Source organism: Nicrophorus vespilloides, unplaced genomic scaffold, assembly GCF_001412225.1.
Source record: "Nicrophorus vespilloides isolate i.1.1-1 unplaced genomic scaffold, Nicve_v1.0, whole genome shotgun sequence".
Classification (NCBI taxonomy): Eukaryota; Metazoa; Arthropoda; class Insecta; order Coleoptera; family Silphidae; genus Nicrophorus; species Nicrophorus vespilloides.
Genome location: NW_017097820.1, coordinates 177,469 through 202,215, shown reverse-complemented (window position 1 = coordinate 202,215; position 24,747 = coordinate 177,469). Strand labels below are relative to the sequence as shown.

General features: G+C 34.7%; 3 protein-coding genes across 5 annotated transcripts in view; all 3 read right to left on the bottom strand.

Moving 5' to 3' along the window:
* Positions 1–6,281: 6,281 nt before the first annotated feature.
* Positions 6,282–9,243, bottom strand: LOC108561060 (sodium- and chloride-dependent glycine transporter 2-like). Its single transcript, XM_017918828.1, has 10 exons — positions 9,157–9,243; positions 8,984–9,104; positions 8,571–8,928; positions 8,384–8,525; positions 8,201–8,332; positions 7,615–8,151; positions 7,363–7,560; positions 7,167–7,307; positions 6,419–6,568; positions 6,282–6,359 (listed from the first exon to the last, which is right to left on the bottom strand). The coding sequence occupies exons 1-10, from the start codon at positions 9,241–9,243 to the stop codon at positions 6,282–6,284; spliced, it is 1,944 nt and encodes a 647-aa protein (XP_017774317.1).
* A 672-nt stretch (positions 9,244–9,915) lies between these two features.
* LOC108561061 lies at positions 9,916–11,370 on the bottom strand. The gene is made up of 4 exons (XM_017918829.1): positions 11,064–11,370; positions 10,768–11,007; positions 10,414–10,712; positions 9,916–10,353 (listed from the first exon to the last, which is right to left on the bottom strand). The coding sequence occupies exons 1-4, from the start codon at positions 11,224–11,226 to the stop codon at positions 9,922–9,924; spliced, it is 1,134 nt and encodes a 377-aa protein (XP_017774318.1). The 5' UTR covers positions 11,227–11,370; the 3' UTR covers positions 9,916–9,921.
* A 1,715-nt stretch (positions 11,371–13,085) lies between these two features.
* LOC108561062 (protein gustavus) overlaps positions 13,086–24,747 on the bottom strand; it is a 19,752-nt gene continuing 8,090 nt past the window's right edge. The window contains exons 1-4 of one of the 3 annotated variants that reach the window (XM_017918832.1): positions 19,985–20,323; positions 15,520–16,112; positions 15,192–15,452; positions 13,086–14,959 (exon numbers count right to left, since the gene is read on the bottom strand). In XM_017918832.1, the coding sequence (XP_017774321.1) occupies positions 14,820–14,959; positions 15,192–15,452; positions 15,520–16,112; positions 19,985–20,004 (1,014 nt within the window). In that variant the 5' untranslated portion in view covers positions 20,005–20,323 and the 3' untranslated portion in view covers positions 13,086–14,819. Of the gene's footprint in view, positions 14,960–15,191; positions 15,453–15,519; positions 16,113–19,984; positions 20,324–24,747 lie in introns of those variants that run through there. The other 2 variants (XM_017918830.1, XM_017918831.1) reach the window with 2 other exon arrangements.

Genomic DNA, 24,747 nt, shown 5'->3' with positions numbered 1-24,747 from the left:
AAAAAAAAAATTGGGATAGGGCAGCGGAGAAGGAATGGCCCACTTTCGTGGACGATTAACCCTCCGAAAAATCCCGTCACCCCCCGCACCATCCCTCTCTCTCAAACTAGATGAAACTAAATAAATTAGAGCAGGAAACAACAAGGCAGCAAACAGCAGCCAGAAACAAGAGAAAAAGTAAAACAGAAGAATTTTTATTGGGATTTGAATGGAGGGGGTGTTTTGTGTGTGGGGGTGGTCGAAAGTGGTTGCGGTTACCGATGGGATTGGAACAATACATTTATTGTACCAAAAATGGCGGTGCCCATATCCGCCGCCACCGCTGATGCCGCCCCCACAACAATGCAATCATAATGTGTATTCGATGTACACACATTAAGCATTCAACGGAATTGATTTGTTGGCCGTGCAAAAAGGCCGCAGCGCTAAGCCAATCATTTTACATCAAATACAAAATATATTCCGTTGTCCTTTTCATCAATACATACGTGCATACAAATGCATAAATTTGTATTCAAAAAAAAATATCGCGTTATTGTTCATTGCTACAAGACTAGTTCGACATCAAAGAAACTTGCAAAATTATATAACGCAACTTTGTTCGAACAAAAACTTGTTTTTAAACCAAACACAACACAATTTAAAATCTCTATGGAAATAAAGTAATACCAAACATTTTTTCATGTTACAACGTTTTATTATTTATAAAAAAATCAAACAGCGTTTAAAATCTATTGTATATTACAAAAACATCCGTTTTTTCTAAAAATTATGTTATTTTTCATAATTTATGTCAATTTTTCAACTACACTAATAATTTGGTTCCATTATTTTACATTCCTTTTTCTAAAAAAAAAAGTAATGCAAGTACACTTGGTTCTCTTTTTAAAAAATAAATCGCACAAAAAAAGGACTAGACACACGTATAAAAATAAAGGATACGTTCCATATTTTTTTAAAACCGCATAAAACTAAATCAATGAGTTACAATATACCTAAAATCGCATAAAAAAGGATTTATTGAATTTTAGAAAAATAATTAGTCTTACTATATTCTTTCTGAAATGTTTATTCATAATTTTATAAAAACGTTAACAATCATAGACAAGTTTATTAAATTTCAGAAAAATATAATCTTAACAAATTTCTTCTAAATTTATACGGAAAAATTTTACAAAAAAAAATACAGAAAATTATTATGAAATTTAATCTTTCTTCACATTTTTTTCTTTAGAATTATATGAGTTATATGAGAGTATTCGACATAAATAGCGAACTGGTTCGAAATCACTTTCATCACTAGAAGAGATAGTCAGCATATCAGATCTATGTCCTGAAGATAATGATTCTTCACAAGTAAAATTAGTCTCAACTTCGCATGTTGACTTTTTCCCTTTGACAATATAATCAGTGATTAAACTTTGCGATGGCTTTGCTATTTTTTTGTACAATTCCTAATATCCAGAAATGCAATTCTGAAGCTCGCGTTGAAACTTGACTGCTCGTTCATAATTATCATCTTTTTCGATGAAATGGTTTGGCAATTTGTGTCAAAACGTGTCAATTTGGCCTAAAATAGTTATTTAAAAAATGCTTCTTGAAATAAAAACCGCATAACTTCAAGACCGCATAAAAAGAGGACCGAGTGTATTATATTTTAATATTACTCATTGAGTAAATTTAAGTTATTGACAATTTCAATGCTATTAAATCTTTTTTTTTTGTATATAATTTTCAATACAAGTGTAAAATTGAACGAAAGGTTTGAAAACTTATGTATTAAATACTGAATTAAATAGAATTGGATAATGAAATTGAACACACAAAAATTGATGTTTTTTTTATTATTAAAAATATCAAAAATTGAAGTAGTAACGATGATTGAAAATGTTTAGAAAAATTTATAGAAATTACAAATTACTGAATGCTCAATTTGTAGTAAAAACAACATTTCAATTACAATAAATTTCTCATTCAATAAATAAAATAATTATTATTTTGATTATCAATGAAAAATAAATAGGAAAATAGTAATAAAATTTTGATGTACATTGAACAAAATAGTAATAAGCACAAACATCGTCAAAATTAATCAACAAAATGTGTAATTTTGTAAATGGTGTAAAAAGTAGAACATTTTCCAATTTACAAATTGCCAAATCTCCGTTCATACTTTATAAACGTTTCGTATAAAAAAAAAAACGATTGATAATGTAATAAAATCAATGTGTGTAATTTCCGTGCGCAATGTTTTTAACTTTTTTTTTTTTGTATAGTGGACAGCAGATTGTCACTTCGCTTAACGAAAAATGTTTCCATCTAAAAATATTTCCATGCAGATTTTTATTTAGTTTGTTTTTTTATTTTGTGTATCAACTCTGTGACGCTGTCCACGGAAACGTTCGTGTTCCGCACATTTCATGATTAAAATATCGAATGAATAATTACTTTCGCCTAATGGATATATTTGCTGTTGCATCAAAAAACAAAACGAAAACGCGCATCGAGCGCTGCAAAAATGCATTTGTTTTTAATGGACGTATATTTTTTGAATATTTCAACAGACGCGACAATCTGTGAACTTGCATTTCAGCTACATTTCGATGTAAGTAATTAACTAACTTATTAATTTTGTTTGAAATGCTTTTGAAATGTGAAGGATTCAACGAAAATTGATGTTTTAGTTGATTAGTAATAAATGAGTTCTTGTGTAATTTAGATTTACATAACTCTAAATCAGTGTTTTCCAAACTTACATTAACCGTAGATTTTACCAAAATATTTGTGTTTTTTTTTTTAAGAATAATTTTAGACAATGAAAACTTTATAATCAAAGTACAAGATTTTTTTTTAAATATTAACTAAAAACTTTCTCAGTAAAATTTCATTGCAAGAAAGTCTTGAAATTTTTCTATTTATCAACAAAAGTAACAAGTGTTTCTTGTGTTTCAAAAAAAAATTGCTAAAACTTTTGTAATAAAATTACAAGAACTTATTGAAATATTTTCAATTATCAATTGTGTTAAATGTAGCAAATCTTCTAGAAACATTGCTCTTCAATATTATGGTTATATAAATGAGTAAAACTTTTGCAGTAAAGTTTCAGGTGAATTTCACAGTAAGACGTCTCGCTTTTAGTGAATTCGATTAATCGTCGAGTGGGAAATAATTTGCTGAACAATCTTCGACGAAAATGAATGCGTTCGAGTGAATCGATTATGGATTGGAGATGGAACTGGGTTTGTTGGAAATTGCGAAATATAATAATTTACTCGCGGAAAAGCGTACCGTTCGGTGGGGGGAGGGTTGAAGATAAAAAGGAAAGTTTTCAGAGTCGGACGATTCTGAAGTGTCTTCGGCGGAGATAAGCCAAGAAGTGCAGAGAGGGTGCGAGGAGTGAGTGTTCTTTTGTTATTCGTCACGAGCGCGTTTTATCGATACGCAAAATCTGTGAGTTGCTCCTTCGTCCCAGACAGTCTCACCACTACCAACAGCAACCCCATCTATCGTTATGCACCTTTACATATAAATTCGTTTTTACCGTAATCCTCGCTTGATCCTCTCTATATATGTATATTTATAATACACAGGGATATATTGTCGCGTGTTGACGGGGAGCAGCAACCACTTTTAGTTCTATTTACATTTCAATGTTGGTATGCGCGCCACCGAATGCGGCCTCCACGAAACCCCAATATATTACGTATGCAATATACGCGAGATCATTCCGACTGGACAAGTCGGGATCAAATTTATATCGAAAGGGGCCATGGAAATATATATATTGTATACATATATCTGTGGCATATATAACGTACACTCAGTGTTTCTCTCTCTATATATCCGATTAAGAGACAGAGAAGTAACTGATACCGCCGAGTAACGAGACGGATTTTCCGTTTCTTCCACTTGGAGGAATGCGAAATGTGTGTTATTTAGCAAGGATTCCTCCGAGACGCTAGTGGGTTTCAATTTTTTTGTTTCAATGCTAATCCAATCTGCAAACGACTTATCAAACTTTAAAGTTTCACTTGAAGAGGGTGCATTTTCAGCAACGATACTTTTACAGCTCTTAGATTAGCACAGAAAGCTGTCAGTAGACTCAGATGAAATGATGTAATTATCTTTAGCGGTTCTGAAGACATCTAAAATCAGTTATTCTTAAGCAATAATAAAAATGAATAGAAGTTTCGTTACTTTCTAGAAATTACTTTAAAAAAAAACAGTGAATACTCGTCGGATCGCAACGTACGTTACGTAACGAGTTGTGCAACACCTGATTACGTGAAATCATAAGAAAGGTGCGACTTTCAGCTTTAGCTTGAATGTAAAATGATGTAATTATCTTTTGCTGTTCTCGAGTATTTCACTCAAAACTGAAGACATCGAAAATCGCATTGGCAATTGGACAAAATTTACTAAAAACTGAAGACATCGAAAACTCATCGGATCGCAACGTACGTTACGTAACGAGTTGTGCAACACCTGATTACTTAAAATCATAGGAAAGGTGCGACTTTCAGCTTTAATTTGAATGTAAAATGATGTAATTATCTTTTACAGTTCTCGAGTATTTCACTAAAAACTGAAGACATCGAAAACTTATCGAATTGCAACGTACTTTACGTAACGAGTTGTGCAACACCTGATTACGTAAAATCATAGAAAAGGTGCGACTTTCAGTTTTAATTTGAATGTAAAATGATGTAATTATCTTTTGCGGTTCTCGAGTATTTCACTAAAAACTGAATACATCGAAAATTGCATTGGCAATTGGACATAATTCACTAAAAACTGAAGACATCGAAAACTTATCGGATTGCAACGTACTTTACGTAACGAGTTGTGCAACACCTGATTACGCAAAATCATAGAAAAGGTGCGAATTACAGCTTTAATTTGAATGTAAAATGATGTAATTATCTTTTACAGTTCTCGAGTATTTCACTAAAAACTGAAGACATCGAAAATTACATTGATAATTGAACAAAATTTACTAAAAACTGAAGACATCGAAAACTTATCGGATAGCAACGTACGTTACGTAACGAGTTGTGCAACACCTGATTACGTGAAATCAAAGGAAAGGTGCGAGTTTCAGCTTTAATTTGAATGTAAAATGATGTAATTATCTTTTGCGGTTCTCGAGTATTTCACTAAAAACTGAAGACATCGAAAATTGCATTGGAAATTAAACAAAATTTACTAAAAACTGAAGACATCGAAAACTTATCGAATTGCAACGTACTTTACGTAACGAGTTGTGTAAAGCTTGCCCGCATCTGATTATGCAATAAAATCATAAAAAAAGTTCATTAGTTTTCAAGTTATTAAAGAAAATCGTTTATTTTTATCCCATTGGCAATTGGACAAAATTTTCGGTAATTTTCAAGTACTCCTAGAATCGTTTCAGATGGCTCATTCGAAAGGTGATAGCCTAATTAGTAAGATTCCTGTTGAATTACGTAATTACAATGCATGGTTATCCTCAAAAAAGAAATGAAATGTGAAGATGCTCGTAGCAGAAAGCGGGCTTATTGGAAAGGTGACACTTTCAGCTGTAATTTGAGTATAAGTAGATGTAATTATCTTGAGCAGTTATTGAGTAATTCACTAAAAGCTGAAGACATCTAAAATAGTCGTTGATTGACAATAAAATTTCATAAAATCAACTCAATTTTTATACAAAAACTACAGTGAGCTGAAAAGATAAATATAAGCATTAACGTATTTAAGAATGATGCAACGTTTTTGTTTTTGTAAAGTTTGCTGAACATTGCGAAACGAATGTCTGAAGCAAATGAAGTATATTTAGAAGGAAAAACTTAAATTCAATAAAGACCGAGAAACATTTCCTCCCCCCGTTAATTCCGTCCCAATTAAAAAGCGACCGTCGGACCGTGGGGGCGGCTCGTAGGAAAAAGGGGTAGACGAAGGGGGTGAAGATGAAGAGGCGGATGGAGGCAGCAGCAGTGGCGGCGGCTGTAGCGGCGACTTCGTTGGAGGCAGCAGCCACTCTCCGGCAGTCTGCGTGGTAATCGTAGCGTGAAATTATAATTGAGATTTGGCGGAACAAACCAAACTAACTTTCGGCCGCGCACAACTAACTTCTTAATTAAAAGTAAATAACTCGGGCCAAGGGCCTCCACTCCTCCTCCACCTTCCAGAGTGAAAGCGCTTTACCGCCCTCCCTCGCTCCAAAATCCATCCCAACCCTTTTCGCACTCGGAACACGAAATAGCAGGATCGAAGGCCATCAAATTATTATTCATCCTTTCCATTCATTCGAACGAGGTGATGCTGCTGAAGTGCAGAGCTCGGTTCGTTCCCTCTTCCTCCTGATTGATCCTCAATAGAGTCTAATCAAAGCGGACAATTAGACCGATCGCTTCGAACGACTGCGAAACCAATACCTTACCTTGTTCGTCAACAGGCATTTGTGTTTGCATGGATAGGTCTTTTTCTCGTATCGCGTCTCGTGGCTCGGATCGAACACGTGCCTCATTTCCCTGCTCGTCGGATCCGCCGGTCCCCAATTCGAATCCGGTCGAAACAGACTGAACATATTCTGCAAAATTGAATTTATAATCAAACAATTTATTTGTTTCATTAACTACATTTCTACTATTTTAACAACAAATTACAGAAAAACCATACTCTCTATAACAATCCACTGACGCATATTTAATTCCCTATATATTTGTCTTTAATTTGCATATTAAGTCATACGTCTATCTTTGGTATTTCTTATGAAAATCACTAATAACTAAAGACGCTTTTTGAATACTTAAAAATTCATTTTTTCAACTTTGACAGACTGAACTTTTTTTGCAAAATTGAATTTATAATCAAACGATTTACTTGTTTCATTAACTACATTTCTACAATTTTAACAACAAATTACAGAAAAACCATACTCTCTATAACAATGCACAGACGCACATTTAATTCCCTATATAATTGTCTTCAATTTGCATATTAATTCATACGTCTATCTTTGGTATTTCTTGAGAAAATCACTAATAACTAAAGACGCCTTTTTCAATAGTTAAAATTTCATTTTTTCAACTTTGACAGTGAATTTCAAAAGAACAATATTTGCTAAAATTTTGCACATTCACTCCTTAAATATTTGTCTTCAATTTTCATATATTGGAAAAACTCACCCTTTGTAAGATTTTCTTAATTATCTCGATGGTCGTTACGACAATGTATGGCGTGAAAGCTAACGAGACGGCGATTAAAAGGATATCGTTCAAATGGACGTCCTCTTCTGTGAGATTTTGAAGGACCACGGGAATCGTCCACTGCAATGAAACAATGAAAGTACCCAGGTAATTTAAGTAAAAATTGTGCACTAACAACCACAACGATCGGCGTCAGAATCCACGTGAACTTCCAAAATTTGGTCGGAGCTTGTCCAGACATGAAATGTATATCGTCGCTTATTTTGGAGATGCCGTAGATGTAAAACACGCAGAACGTCAAGATGAATACGTTTATGCTGAGGCACAGATCACGAATCATGTAGCAAATGTGAAAGTAGATCTCGTAGACCTCCTGGAAATTGTTGATTGCAAAACAATAAATGTATTATTAAAAGATTGAACTTGCCTTGGACTCGAATAGCATTTCGATCATGAAAGCCAGGAAGCAGATGATCGGCGTGAAATAGAAATGGAATGCGATCATGCTCGGGTATCTCTGGTAGATCGCCTTCAAAAGCAACTGAATGTTGAAGATTATGCGAGTGACGATAGTCAAAATTAACCAGCTGAAATACATGATGTTTAAGAACCTGGAAGCACCTGGAAGCAAACGAATCATTCGATTTGGGGAATGGATGAAAAAGTGCGTGATACTTTTAATCCCTAAGACCGATATCACCAAACCCACTGAAGTGTCGACGCATTCCGGTTCAAAGAACAACTGGATATCCTTCAAATCCATCTTGGCGATTTCCGCCACCTCCACGATCGCAGCACCGAACATCATCAAATTGCTGAGGTAGTATGATAATGTGAACAAACTGGCGAAGCAGATCAGAGATCCGGTTCGAGCTTTCCTCCACGACAACACTCCGAACATGATGTAGGTGTAGCTGCCCGATCCCATGTGGATGAGATTGTAAAGACACGCGTTCGCCCAGCTCTGAAACTTCCATTTAAATACTGGAAAACTAACAGAATGATTGCAAAACCTTCCAATTCAAGAAAGAGCTGCATTTGATCTCGTAGACAATCTGAAACGTTTTCTTGGTGTTTGTTAATAACATTACCGTTGTCAGAACGACGTTGCAGAACAAGCAATACGAAACTATGAATTTCAATACCTAAAATTTGAATGTCGCTAATAATTGAATAAGTGATATCTTTAAAATTACAACTTTTTTCAAATAGACGAAGCGAAGTGAAGCCAACAGATATATGATCAGCCAGCTGACCACCGAAGCCCAAGCTCTCGAAATCTCTGGCAACGAGAATCTACTTTTGGCCTCCATTAGAGAACCACCCATGAACGTCGAGCTGAAAACATAATCTGCAATACTTGTCTCAACTTCTTCAATCTACTTCCAGTAAACTGAAGCTGCGAGATACACATTTTTCCGTATGCAAGGCGGATTCTCGCATTCGTCTTCGATGCTGTAGCATTGGTGTTTCATATTTTTAGGGCACGACATCCACTGTAGACCTGTCGGCTCTAAAACCATTATCATGTACAGAATGTACGTTTCCATTTTGATGACGCTCATCGACCATTCCCAGAATTCCACCGCAATCATTGCGAACACTAGCACGTTCATAACAGGCAGCATTCGTTTAAGGTAGAATATACCTAAATGCGTGTACTGTCCCAATATCACCTGGATGTAAGTGACAGGAATACCGACGAAGATGTACGCGATTATCTTCTGAACCACATTGGAAACTGATGAAGAAGCGTAACAGATAAAGGACTTTCAAAATAAAGGAATTTAATGCACCATCATCTAGTTGTTCGCTCGTGAAGAAGCTGTAGTCCGGCAGCTCGCTGTGCGCAGCGATGCTCATCATGAGGAACTCGCAGTTTGAAGACCACTTTGTAAGCTCCGCCGCTTGCGCTCCCTAATTACTCGCAAACATTAAATTACCAGTATCCCAAGCTTCAAGGATTTACATTTCCAAGTGCAACATTGGGAACGTCTCTTGAACCATCGCATTCTGATTCTGTGCTCGTCCTTCTGCTCTGCTCATCATCATCCATTCTCTGCGCTCGCACTTACTTGACAGTAATTCAACCAATTATTATATTAAAACTCGTTACTACGGAAATAATACGAATTGCAATTAAAAAGTTAAATTGGATATTATTGTTTCCATAATCATAATTTCCATTAACCACTTAAAATAATTTTAATTTCAACTATAATCATTTAAACAATATTCACTTAGAATCCTATATTATAGCATTAATAAAACAAATAAATAATAAATCGTAATTTATGATAATACTGTAAATTACTGTCAACTAAAGTGCATTTGCATTATTTTAATCATAATAGAGTACGAGCTTTAATATTATTGATTACATTTAAGTTCAAACAATATTTTCCTGCTGAATGAATTTGAAAACAGCAAATGTATTATAGGAAACTCAAACAACACTGGTGTATATTAAGTTGCGTATTACTTTTTCAGCATTTTTTCAGGAAATTCAGAAAATAATTTTGTACTTTAACAACACCTTGCTCAGTGTGGATTTTATAGAAGATTATACCAAACAAGAGGATATTAACTTATTTAGATAGTTTGTATTTATTAACAATATTCAATCGTTTGAAAAGCTATACACAAAATTGATATATAAAAGAAAATAGATTTAATATAAAAAAATATTAATAAATAATAAGTTTAGTAAAAAAGTAATAATCATAATAATATGTTAGTTGCAACGATGTTTCCACCTATTTTTAACTAAATCTTCGATAGGTAACATAATAGCACATTTGTTGCACAGCACAATCTCCTCTGCTAAGTGAGCGTTCTGGTAGTGAGTCTGCATGAGTCTCATGTGGCTGAAGCCTTTCGAGCAGAACGTGCATCGAAACGTAACAGCAGCAGACAAATATGCATTAGCAGTCTTGAGGAGCGTTTCCGCATCCGTGTTAAAATTGTACACGGTCAATTCGATTTTAGGCGAGATGACTTCGTAATAGTTAAGAAAGTTGTGGGCATCGGCGTGCCTCTTGCTCCGCACATAAGTGTTATTGGTTAAAGGGATAACAGCTTTGGAGTTCGTCAAGAAATGTTCCAAATACTCTTTAACGTCCAAGAAAGCCTCCTTCATCATCAAACCAATTTCTTTACTGTGTTCCTAAAACAGAAATATAAATTAGATTTATTTATTTATTTACGAACCGGAGATGAGATAAACCTTGTTCTCTGTTACTTTCAAGAAGTCATCAACGAAATTCATCATACTTTCGTATGAGTAAGCGCAGCATTCCTTATTGTTATTCACTTTCGTCCAATTAACGTTCATGTTCACTGGACGGTGAGACGGAGATTGCTTCTCGCCGGTCAAGAATCTCTCCACCTCTGGTACTACTGTTCTGGCGAACGAAATTGACGGCAAATTAATCCAGATATAAACGTAAGGATTGTTGATGAACTTTGGGAATTCAATGCTACCATTCCAAGGTTTCCCAAGATGTTGCATAGCTACAATATCATCTAAAAACAAATATAATATAAATCATTGAAGCACTTCGATTACACAATACTTTACCTCCTTCAACAGTGAAGAGAGTTTTGAATAAATGTTTCATTGGTCCCTGCAGCTCGATGTGATAATCTGGTGTAACAGACTCTGTCTGACATGCTATCTCTTTGGATTCCTTCACCACCCGCTTATCCTCAATTACTTTGATATAATTAATAGCTATTTTCACTATCTCACTTAAATATACTTCAAACTCCTCCAAGTATTCAGAAACAGCCCAATTCAGATCTTTTTTCGCAAAGATTACTGAAAATATTCATAAAATTAATAAAGATATACAAGTTTTAGGATACACAACAAACCTTTCCACCTCGGCCACCTCACAATGAACTCACTCACCACGGATCTTAAAATATCACTTGATTTGACCTTATCCAAATCCTCTTTGAGGAGCACATCTATTTTCTTTTTGTACACCCTTTTGAAGTTAAAGTAATCGTGGAACAATTCTTTCTTAGTAACCATATTTACTATTAATTGTGTATTTTAATAACAAAATAAACACGTAAAGATGATAAATTTAATGCAAAATTATATTAACTACAAATATCTGTTGCTTCGCACGTAAAAGTGTGCAAAATATAAGTGCAAACAAGAACTGCATACAACACTACCATTGACTACCATCATAACCTTTATGGTATGTAGCAAAATCTTTATTTTCAAATATCCGAACAAAAATTATAGTTATAAGATATACACAAAATTTCATTCAAATTGTAACGATTATCAATAAATATTTGTATTTTCAATTATTATATTTCAATACATGATACAAATATAAATTTGTATTATAATTTCAAATTTCTACAATATGCTCAAGAAGTTGCATACAGGTCTAAATCAAGTCGATTTTGATTACAGTTCACTACAAAACGTTAAAACTTATAAGTTATAAGATATACACAAAATTTCATTCAAATTGTATCGATTATCAATAAATATTTGTATTTTCAATTAGTATACTTCAATACATGATACAAATATAAATTTGTGTTACAATTTCAAATTTCTACAATATGCTCAAGAAGTTGCATACAGGTCTAAATCAAGTCGATTTTGATTATAGTTCACTACAAAACATTAAAACTTAATATCACAGCATTCATCTTATAAAATTTAACGTGACTTTTGAACTTCTGTAAAATAAATGAAAATTTTGTAAAAAAAAATAAAACCAATACTTCGTAGTAAATGAATTCTATTAAAGTAAATTTGTAATATTATTTATATTTTAGTACTTTTGATAACTAAAAGAAGTTATAAATTGAATCGATAATTAAAGGGAAAATTTAAAAAGAAATGAAAACATCATTGCCTCTTGCAACAACATTATATAATATATCACAAATACATGCGTCTAAATTACGTTTTTTTTAACAACTATATATTACTCATTGATACATAGTGTACAAATAAATTCATAAGTTGTTTGCTATAATCTCAATAGCTCAGTACTCTATTTTACATGCAATTGCCATGGCAATTTGTTGCTAGTAGCAACAATAGTACACCTTGGAACAAATGAAATCCAAGGATGTTTCAGTTACGATAATTACACGCATTTCCTCGTAGATATACTAAATTGGTGTTCTTGACAGAATTTCTGAATTTGTAAATGAAACTTACCGAATTGCAATCAAAGGTTTTCCAAAAATTACTAAACTTTCGTGTTCAATAAGTTTACTTACATCATAATAATCATACATCAAAGAAACTATTTTAAAAAAAAATTATATATAGAACATCATCATTCAAAAAGAAAATAAATCCAGGCCTTTCTAAGAGAACTTCTAATTAGTCATAATTAATTCATTCGCTTCCAGCTTAAATAAATAATTCAAATAAATAAATAATTATAAAAAAACTAAACGTTTTCAAGGATTTATTAAATGTATATTCAGGAAGATTGCGTGAGATTCTACGAACAGAAGAACCCAATCTCAACTACATCGAAAAGGATTTTCATCTTGTTGTTAATTAGGATCTTGCACAAATAAAATTTAAAAAAAAAAAACGTTTCAAATTTTTTTTACCTAAAAATTAGTTTTTTTTTTTTCTCTCTTTCTCCATCTCTTCATTGTTTCATTTAAATTAAATTTTGGTAATTATTACACGAGATTATAGATTCAAATATATTTTTTTTCTTTCTCAATTTACAAATTTTATTCCCTTTCTCTACATCTCAACAAATTCCGCAGCAGAATTTTCACCGTCATGGAAGAGTTTGCATTATTTTTTTTGCATCATTTTTGTTTTTCATAAAAGTAAGTAAGAGTTTTGTCGGTGTCGAAGAAGAAGAAGAAAAAAAAAGAGGAACAAAATTCACTATTTCGTATTTATTATTTTTTGTTTGCGTTCAAAATTTGGCTGCGAAATCTTGGTATTTAAATAAAGAACACATTAAACGCCAAATACAACTAGATTTTTTTTTTGGGGGGAACAAATAAATTGGGGGGAGTTTGGGGGAGTTTCATAGTAGTAGAAAATAAATCGCGTTGGCGCGTTCTCTCTCTCTTCGCGAGAAAAAACACGATAATACAACTAATCTTAAGAACTAAAGTAATGGGAGTTTGGGGGGACAGTTTTCTTATTTTCTTGTCGTGTTCCATGGGGGGCAAATCATGATATCAAACACTCTCACACTCGCGCTCCGAATATCGTCCAACACAGTCACTTGAACAGAGAGAGATTGTGAAGAAAAGGAAAAAAATACTTATAGATTACTAAACTGGCACTTAACTAACAAAATAATAATAATAATAATAAGAAATATTTACAAAAATAAGTCTAACAAAAAATAAAAAGAAAAACATTTTAAAATAATCAAAACGCTTTTGGTGTCGCGCTTCAGCACTTAAGCTACGAAGTAGTTATTACATGTTCTTTCTTTGTCAGAATCAAAAAAATAATAATAATAATAAACAAAAAAAAAACAACATAGATTACAATAGAAAATAAACACGCCTCATCTCATTTCCTCGTCCTAAAAGAAAAACAAACAGTCACAATTAATTTATCCGCATAAGATACCGAAAGAGTCCTCTATAGACGGACAGACTATCAAGGTTTTTTTAAATAAATGTTTTCTCGTCTTTTAAAAGGAGAATCATAAGGAATACAAAAACAAAAGAAATACATATTATATACAATAGTCCTAAAAAATAAACATTGGTATGTACACGTTTCTTTTTCAATCATTCGTTTGCTTTTTTTTTTTGCTTGTTTCCCTTCTAAATCCCGTCAATATATTCTGTCCTGACAATTATTTTTTTGCTCTGCGCACAGTTTCCTTCCTTTCTACATTGAATTTTATCGAATTGTTACTTGAATGGGCGTCATTGCAAATGAACATATGTCAAAAGTGGGTAGTAGGAGTGGAGGAAGGCTGAGAATCCTTCTTCTTTGGCAAAAACTGGCGCGCAAAACAAAACAAAAACCTCTTATTTACTCTCGTTTTTTTTTATCATCTTCTTCATCATCATTATAGTGTTAAACTTTTTTTTTTGCGTTCTATATTAATTATGAGATCTTAAACGTTTACGTAGGTATGTATATCCATCAACAGTAGTTTCTCCGTTGCTCTCTTATTGCTTCAAAATCAATCGATAACGTAATAAGCTTAATTTGTTGTGTGTGTTTTGTGGGTCTGTCCGTCCGGCGGTGCCGCAGTCGCATTATATAATATTGTTTTAAATGTTACAATTAAGAATTAAATCTGTACAACAAATAGTCGTCAAATCAGCTTTGATCATATTATTACATGTGTCTTTCTTTCAGCTTCATCATCATCTTCTTCATTCTTTCTTCTTCATTACATTACTTCTTTTTTTTTTCTTTGCAGTTTCTCTTTTCTATATATGTATATACTTTAAATAGTCCGTTATACAATTTGCATTAGTTATTTTTTTTTTCTTTCATTATTCTCATTTTTGTTTATCCTGGTTTTATTATACATATAGTAGTTTGAGTTCCGTGATGAGGATCGCGTGTCATCTAAAGCTATGTCAGTGAGTGCTGCGAGACTGCTCCTCCTCGACGTGCAGCTGCAGCACGTATTATCTGCGGTCCTGGTACAGCAGGTAGGTTTGAAGGGCCGCAGGCAACGCTAGCAACGTCACCTTACCTTCCAGGTGGTTCTTTCCCAACCGTTGTCGTATCACCCTCCTACACAAGTCCATCAATGGCAGGGGTTCAGCTGTTGGAGAAAGAAAACAGACGATGAAAAAATTGTCAATAAATCCTTACGTAAACCCATCAGATAAATGTATTTTTAACCGTCTCCCAAACGTATTATCAATAGAGAATAACGACATTTTGGTCCAAGTTTCTTATTTCTTCCTTCTATTATATGCAAACACCATAGATAGATTTATGAAAATGCGTTTGGGAAAGTTCAGTATTGGTGTGTATTTAGAAAATATACTTACGATCAAGGCCTCCAATATATTTCATTGTTATTTCACAGTGTCCCCACACGGCGGAAACAATGGGATAGAGCTTGCGTCCTTTCAGGCCTCTGAACGCGACTCCCAAATACTGACCGTCGACGACGAAGCTCAGCGTGCCTTCGTCCATGTCCAGCACCACCAGGAAGCGGTCAGGAACTATGAACGTTTCGTCAGGCTTCAGTAGAGCGGGATACGTGACGCCAACATTGTTCTTCGAGTCGTGATAGAGTTTATTGCGACCTGCAAAGGTGTAAACACAAGAGAATTGGTAATTAACATCAAGATTAGGTCGCGGGTCGGCTCTTACTATTACCTAAATCCCAGCCCCAAGACATATCCGTACTCCCAACGAGACTTTGATAGCCTACAGAGTGCAACGGGGCTTCCGCGGTGGCGACTCCTACTACGGCATGAGTACCCCTTTGGCGCGTCGACCAGCAGACCTCCCAAGCGTGGAGACCCTTCGTAAATCCGACCTTCCCCCGGATGCAGTCCGTGCTCTGGGCAACTGGATGCCTGTGGAACGTCAGTTTGTCCTCTTCCTTGACGAATATATTCAGCGATCTATCGTCGGCATTCCAACTGTATTTGAGTTGAGTTTCCCTAAGCGCGGGCGGCATGTCCAGCAGCATGTCGAGCCGCGGGGGCCGCGCAAAGTCCTGTGCCAGCTCCCTGGGAATGACGGGTTTGTAAGGGGCGGCCGCGTCCCGGTTCACGACCTTAACTCCGCTTGAGACCTTCTGGCCCATGCTCATGCCACGGGCCCTCCTGCGGCCCGTCTTGCACGGCACCACGGCCGCTTTGTACGCGCGACGCACTTCGCAGGCTGCCCTTGTTCCCCCGCTTCCTCCCCCGCAACTGTTACTTCTCACTGTGCTAGAACGCACTCCACTCTTGTACCTGCAACAGAAATATAAAGAACAACCCTTAGTATCAGGATACAAGCATCCACCATCAACGCAACTACAACTAGAAGAACATCAACGTTCTACAAAATTAAACGACGCAACGCATCGGAATCCACGATGGCGTGCAAACAGCAAAAAGCCACCGCAATTGCAATTAACCAATCAATTTAAATGCAGCCATTGTTTAAACCGATGAATCATTTCAACGACCCATTCAACGAGCCGCTCTCTCTCTCCGAGCACAATAATCAATCTGCAAGCATTGATATTTCTTACTTCAACCAAAAACCTCTCACGATCCTGTCATCAAAGTTTCAACTTAAATTAATTATCCGTCTAAATGACAAATTGATAGATTCTACTAAAACCTAGATGACTGCTTAATTTTACCACATATTGAGAAAATAGAAATCCAACAATTCTTAGTTGTACATTATGAATAGGGTGAATGTATAGGTGCTTTCATATTAAATAAATCATTCGCTCCTCGTAAAAATGCACATAGCACATGTCGCCCAAGTAACCTTTCGAAAGCGAACACATTACCATTAGTTCGAAGAAATAACGAAAAAAAAAATAAATGAAACGAGCGCTATAGGAACTCCTGTTTTTCATTGCGCAACGCCTGAATAACAGACCTTAATGTTTATACAACATTCACGCGCAACGGAAAAATATCGTCGTGGAATATTATACATTCTAAATTTCGAATTGAAACTATGTAAAGTTAAAGCAAAAATAACAATAATAAAAAAAAGCTATCGAATTAGACGAAGAATTTGAGAAAGAGAGAAAAAAATCGGTGAGGAAAGATTATTAGTGCAATGGACGTGGGAAACGTTGAAATTGCATGGTAAGATTACTACATCCATGGAGTCACCACTGTTGTGTTGTAAGCTGTGACATTTAAACTTTGGCATAAAATGGATGGACAAAAATAAGGGAAAGGATGATGATGATGGTTCATTCAATTAGAAACAATTAAAAGAACAAAAAAGGGTGTCCGTCCGTCGATTGCTGCTAGAGGCAGAGGCCTGGTGCACGTGTCTAGGGCATTGGCCCCTGCTGCACCGCCGACTCAGCGGGGGAATCAAACTCTCCCCCACCGGAATGACTCACGTATAGTCAGCCAAGTAGGATAGTGCACATGTATGATGCAAGTAAAGCATATGCAGACGCAACGAATCAGCTGTTCCCCATGGATCTAATTACATAAATAACATCCACTATTTGCTTATCGTAGAGAAAAAAAAAAGAAAAATATATTATATATTAAAATAAGGAAAACGGCATCTTCCAGCCACATCCATTTCGAGTTAATGCAAACACAGGCTTTTCGGGGAAATTGCAAAATTAAGCTTCGCAGCAGCGTTAAAGGATGTTGTTGTTGTTGATGATGATAATAAAAAAGAGCCATCGGTTCTACCGATTACGCGCACACAACACCTGGCCTGACATAACGGCTACGGAGAGGGCCCCCCGAGCTAAGCACAAAGCCCCTACTACTAATACCATTTCCAAGCATGTGCATAGCCTTGGAGAGCCGTTTCGAAATGTAAACTGCAATTTGAAAAAACTCCAAAGTGCGGCAAAAGAGGCAATTGAATTTGAATTTCGACATGGATCGACGGCTCGATTGCGACAATGTAGTAATATTAAAGAGGAAGATAGATGAATACACGCAAATGGTGAGAGGGAATAAGTGAAACAGAGAGAGCAGAGGAAAAGTGCGCCGGCTGGATGTTACGCAACCGGCGCGCGGCGACCGTGAACTTGTCCTTGTTCGCTCCGTTCAGCTCTTCGGGCTATGGACGTGGACTTCAAAAGGTCCACCTCTCACCAATTTCCTCGGCCTACCGGAAACCCATCACCGGAACCGATTACCAAGATGGAGAAGGAAGACCGTGGCGACCATGGAGAAAAACAGCACCAATTACGGATCCTTCCACCGGCTCCGCTCGGCTTGTAGATAAGGACGGAAAGCGAGGCAGCAACAACAAACACCACCCACGCAACCGTCGCTTTCGCAAACACACGTTGCTGCTGCTGCCGCTGTCAGCTTTCGTGGAAGTCCGTCGTCGTTGAATCAATGAATGATTCAAATGTGTATGTATTTAACGTTCTCAGGCAGGAAAACACTGAAATGAATGTATGTACGTTCGTACATACGTACGTACATAGCCGCGCCGCGTCCAGGCTAAGCGCCAGATGGTCGTCACATACGCTCCCAACTGTGCATACAAAAATAAAACAAACAACTGAACGGTAGCCTCGGGCCCATAAATTAATACGAAATCCCAGAAATATAAAAAGAACGAACTGCTATTTCGGTGGCAACACAACAAAATACCACAAGAAAATAAACAAGCAATCTGCGGTGCAGCACAACGAGAATGCACGTAATTTGTTAGGACCAAATAAGGCCAGTTCCACAAAGGAAGACGAATGATCGAAGAAAGACCTTTTCCGACGTTCAGTGTATGACCATTTAAGAATTAAGAGAAGATTGAGTATTTCTATAAAGTAACGAGACAGTTCACAATAGTTCTAAACGTGCTAATAGTTGTTTCAATATAATTAATGCATTCAATTGAAAGTAATGATGAAAACACTAAAATTTCAATATAAAAAAAATGTCTGGAATACATTAGCGTTTTAATGAATGTTAATTTTGAAAGCACAACAACAAAAGAACTCCATATTAATATGCCACGAACATAGCCTGCTACTTTATTATGTACTTGTACACCTAAAGCAGTAATAGCAGTATTTCCTCAATAAAAAAATAACACTGTTTATTATTTAATAAAAGTGAAGAACATGAGGAAGGAATTCATTTAAAATGTGGTATTAACTTTCTGATATTTATGTTAATATCAACGTATATAATAATAATGTAACGTTATGAGAGCGCAAGTTGCAAAATTATTGTTTTCGGGTAATGGGAAAGAACAGAATTTCTAAAAACAACGCGAATTCGGATCAATTATGCATTAAGTAATCGAGCTTTCTATTTCGTTAGATTCCTAGAATTCTGACTGTACCAGGGTGTACCCGATCAAGCGAAATTTCCAGGTACGAACGACCAGTTTACCATACTGGTCACCGGAATTGCAAGCATTCGCTCTCCAAAAAAAAAAACAAACAAACAAAAAGAAAGAAAGAAGTTATAACAATATGTAAACAGCAGATATAGTGAGGCACAATATATCTGTCATAGGTTTGAAACAAAGAAAACGTCTTGTTATTGTGCTGCGTCTGAAGGACAAACTTTGTTTGTTGGCGCGGTAGAACCAAGAAAGAAAGAAAGAAAGAAACAAACGAGAAAAAAAAAACTACAGTAGAAGGGTAAAATGAGAGCGCGGTTTGGATTGGATCTTCCGAAGAAATCGAAACTGGTTTAGAAACAATATGTTCGTTCTCGAGTGGCCGTGTTGTAACAATACGCAAGTTACAAAACGGCGTTCGTTGCAAAAGCACTTGAGTGCCGTAGTAGTTATATGAGATGAATGCACGTACGTAAATAGGTGAAGAGTGATAATAACTTAATGCGAGGAGACTTTCCCCAACACACAATAGGAAGTAGTGGTTGTGTCGATATTAACCATATAGATCTAGACGCAGCAACTCACATTTCAAGCTACACAATCTCTCTTATATGTCTGTCGAAAAAGAGACCATCCAAGGTTAGACGTGAAGAAACGTACCTTGTTTATTGAATGCACTATATGCTTACCGACAAAAAAAAAACACGAACTCGCACACACAGACACGGGTTTCGAACGATGGATGGATGAAGAGGAAAAAACACTTTCAAAAGAGATAAAGAATGTGTCTTCTCTTCAAATCAATGTTGAAACTTACTTTCGCCTGGCTATTTCCATAATTCCTTATCCTGCCTTGCAATTTGGAGAGTGAATTATTACAGGATAATAAGTTCACTGAACACATGCAACTTCCAAAAGCACTTCGCTCACGTCACAAGCCTCTGATGATAATGCTGAAGAAAAGAACAACTTTTAGTTCGCATCCCTTCGCAGCAGCAAAATTTCTTAGATGCACTATCTCACTGTGATGCCCAAATGACGGGGACTACTATTACTAACTAATATAAATTATAAATAAATAAAGTTTGAAAAGTGTCCGGAATACGACTGCACTCACTCCGTGTACCACAGCTACCACGTGCACTAACAAAGACTGGCTTGGAAACTGGTAGATCAGTACTATGAAGGGAAACGTTGGTGGGAAGTGGTAGTACGATCAGGACGACGGTGGAGGGGAGCGACGCCTTTCTACGTACATATTGCTATGGTACGGCTCTATGCTATGGTGGAGGAAGTGGAGGGGTTTTCCAAGAACGGGGCGCGCACACTCATTGTCAGACGTATTTTTAGCACGTTGCAGTTACGAGACGATGGCGAGAGAGTCCGTGGCCTTAAGAAATGCTATGTGGAATTTGCAATATACGCACAATTCGGCGATCCTTCTGATGGGGGGCGGCTATTTTTATGACTGTTTTCAGGAGGACGCGGCCCCAATTCCGCGAGACGCACTCTGTGCATGACCCACTTTCCTGATCCAAAGCACATACCACAACAAACAGGAAAATATAAATCCTCTGGCACCAAACAGAAGAAAACAAAAACAAATGCGCGCTTTACTAATTGCCCTCATCTATACCAAAAAAAAAGGGCCGTAATCATTGCGTAATATGTTATTCCCTGTACGACCACAAATATTACGCAGCGAAAAACGTCCAATTCAAATTTGCAAAAGTTAAACAACATATTTTCAAATACAACATTATTCAAATGCACGTAATAACACAACGCTCGATTTCGAAAATGAGTAAATAAACTATAGGTCAAATTCTACTGGTACATAACATAAACATATTATCGTTGAAATCAAAGTTATTTCATTCATTACTCGCAATATTTACTACATTTACTTAAGATTAATCAATGAGTATGATATGATATTACAGTAATAATTGAAATTATCTTATTTTCTGATTGTTTATGAGACACACAACATTTTGTAAGCAAGACATTTATGGCGAGAACATAAATTGTTCATGCTTGGAAATATTGTAAAAGTAACCTTCGGATCAATCATTTACTTAGAACGTCGTCGCTAATTTCATTGGAAATATTGACAGAATGGGGAAAATCAAGTCAATATTGCTTCAATAAAAATACGCAAACTAAAAGCCCAATGTACATAATTGTTACACATACAGTTCTTACTTTCGCCATTTACCATAACAAATTCTCAGAAAGTTTCACAAACTCCTTTATAATTGACTATATTAAGGTATGGGTAATTGCATAATTCTGTAACTACTAAATAGTAAAATTTATGTGCGAATACTTGCCTTTTGATTCTATAATAATTTCCAAATACTCCTTTATATATTGAGATGTACACAATAACTCAAACAAGAGAATTTATATACAGATGTGTTAACTATAAATTAAATCTTACTTTCGCCATTTATCATTACCATTTCGGTCTATAATAAATTCGCAGAGAGCAGTTTCAAAACTATTTTTTTTCTCTCTCTCTCAGATTTACGAAATTACGATGTAAATAGAGAGGAAGAAAATATAGCAAAATGTATGTGTTTAGTTCTTACTCCAGGATCGAAATGGAAGAGTATCCCAAGTCGTCAGGACAGTACCAAGGCAGCAAAAGAAAGTTGTTTAGCTTTCTACAGTAAGGCAATCTGTATAAATTTAAGGCGTTCCCTAAAAACTTCAGGTATCTTTTCTGAGGTTGTCTGTAATTTACAATATAGTTTCCGAACGTCGCTCGTAAAATTTCAAAAAAAAAATAATCAGATATTATTTCTATGGCCTTTTAATAACAACATCAATTGGTGGTAATCAAAAGACAGGAACTGATGAAGTTTTGTTGACAAAAATAACGACCACCAACTTAATCTACTATTAATGAGTATAGAAAGAAGATTTGTACTAATAGACGCAAGCAAAATCCTTGAAGCTCTTAATTGGTAGAGATCACATATTCTATACGTAATGAGGAAATTTAGCAATCGACGAAGTTTTTCCGCAATCATTCCAAGAAATCATGTACGTTTATTTTCAATGTGCAAAACAATTTCAATAACTCGTATTTATTTACCTTAATATTTAAGGATTATTTAACGAATGGAAAGGATGTTATTATAAAGTGATGAAATTTACCATCAAGGGCAACAATTTGCGCAAACAGGCAATTTGTTTACTCGCACAATGGTTTTAGACTCTAAACTTTAGAGTGTATGATGGAAACTATTACACAATGTTGTAAAAGAGAGGAAAAAAATTGGTATTGATGATTGTATCGAATGATTTGGAGAATCGTGTGGGAAGTGACGAAGCCAAGTTTTCGGTGATCCAAGAACATAAACAATAAGGTATTAGTTATTCACCACGCTTAATCTATAATAGGTTGAAGAACTTGCGCGAGTGATCGTTTGCATGATAAACAGAATTTCAGAAATACAAAACACACCGAATATGTTCTTGAAAAAGCAATTTCCATGTGGTAAGCAAATGTTTCGCATGGGATAGAGTATGCATTACATATTTTTGTATCAGAGGAAAGAGTAAGTAAATGCATTTCTCAACGCGATTACAGTTATTTGATTGGGTTGTACAAGAGCTGTTTTGCCTGTCTGATAGTGGCGTAATCGCTCGTTAAAGTGTGTAGTAATAAAATAAAATTGGCGAATTTCCCTTGCGGGAATTGTTGCTTGCTTGGTATGAAGAATACGGCGAAGACGACGCACCGAGTAAAATTAATATTGCGCTCCCCGTGTATTATTTCCTTCGTGTTATGCACGTTGCTCCATGGAGCACGAGCGGAATATTAAATCCTTCCTATTATTACAAAAGTGCTTCGGCGTGTTGTGCATCCGCAACGCCGCCATTTGCAGCAGCAGCAGCAGCACAGGATGAAGGAAGGATAATTCTTCTCGGAGCTGCAAAATTTTCCAAGGAACGAAACTGTTCCTAGATTGTAGAACCCAAAAAAATAATAACGAAGAGAAGAAAACAAACAAATTCTGGCTATAGTGAAACATGAATTTTCCTACCTAACGTCTTTCATCTCTCTCGTTGCTATCCCTCGGCTAAGGCCGATCCCAAACGCATGGAGTATTAGATATCTCCCTACTCAAGGGTAACAACCCCAAGACCATTAGTATTCAACTAGGAGATAGATAGAGAAACCGGGAGAAGGCAGACCCGAACCCCAGGGCTCTAAAAAGGGAAATTAGTTTTGAAATCGGTAGGTTTCAAAACCCTACATAAGGCGCACATAAGGATAACTGAAATATTCGAAATTCGAAATAATTGAATCACTTCTTATTATTTATAATTTGTATAAATAATGACAAAACAAGTACTGAAAACGTAATCAGAATTTACTTAAATATAAATCGGAAAAAATTATAGTTTAAAATTTTTAATAAATTTAATTAATTTAAATTTTTTTTAAATAAAAATAAGTCATTAGAATTAATATAGAATTTGTTTGAATGATGTTGAAAGAAGTACTAAAACGTAAAGTAAATAGTTTGAAGACAACTGAAATTTAAATTTAAAAAAGTTTGTAATTTTATACAAAATTAAATAACTTCGAAATGTTTTAAATAAAAATTTGTCATAAATTGATATTAATGTAGAATTTGTTTGAATAATCTTAAAAGAAGTACTAAAACGTAAAGTAAATAATTTGAAGACAACTGAAATATAAATTGGAAAAAAGTTTGTAATTTTATACAGAATGAAATAACTTTGAAATGTTTTAAATAGAAATTTGTTATAAATTTATATTAATATAGAATTTGTTTGAATGATGTTAAAAGAAGTACTAAAATGTAAAGTAAATAATTTGAAGACAACTGAAATATAAATTTAAAAAAAATTGTAATTTTATACAAAATGAAATAACTTTGAAATGTTTTAAATAGAAATTTGTTAAAAATTTATATTAATGTAGAATTTGTTTGAATAATGTTAAAAAAAGTACTAAAACGTAAAATAAATAATTTGAAGACAACTGAAATATAAATTTAAAAAAAGTTTGTAATTTTATACAAAACTTAATCACTTTGAAATGTTTTAAATAGAAATTTGTTATAAATTTATATTAATATAGAATTTGTTTGAATGATGTTAAAAGAAGTACTAAAACGTAAAGTAAATAGTTTGAAGACAACTGAAATATAAGTTGGAAAAAGTTTGTAATTTTATATAAAATTTAATCACTTTGAAATGTTTTAAATAGAAATTTATTATAAATTTATATTAATATAGAATTTGTTTGAATGATGTTAATTCAAACAAATTCTACATTAATATCAATTTATAACAAATTTCTATTTAAAACATTTCAAAGTTATTTCATTCTGTATAAAATTACAAACTTTTTTCCAATTTATATTTCAGTTGTCTTCAAATTATTTACTTTACGTTTTAGTACTTCTTTCAACATTATTCAAACAAATTCTACATTAATATCAATTTATGACAAATTTCTATTTAAAACATTTCGAAGTTATTTCATTTTGTATAAAATTACAAACTTTTTTTAAATTTATATTTCAGTTGTCT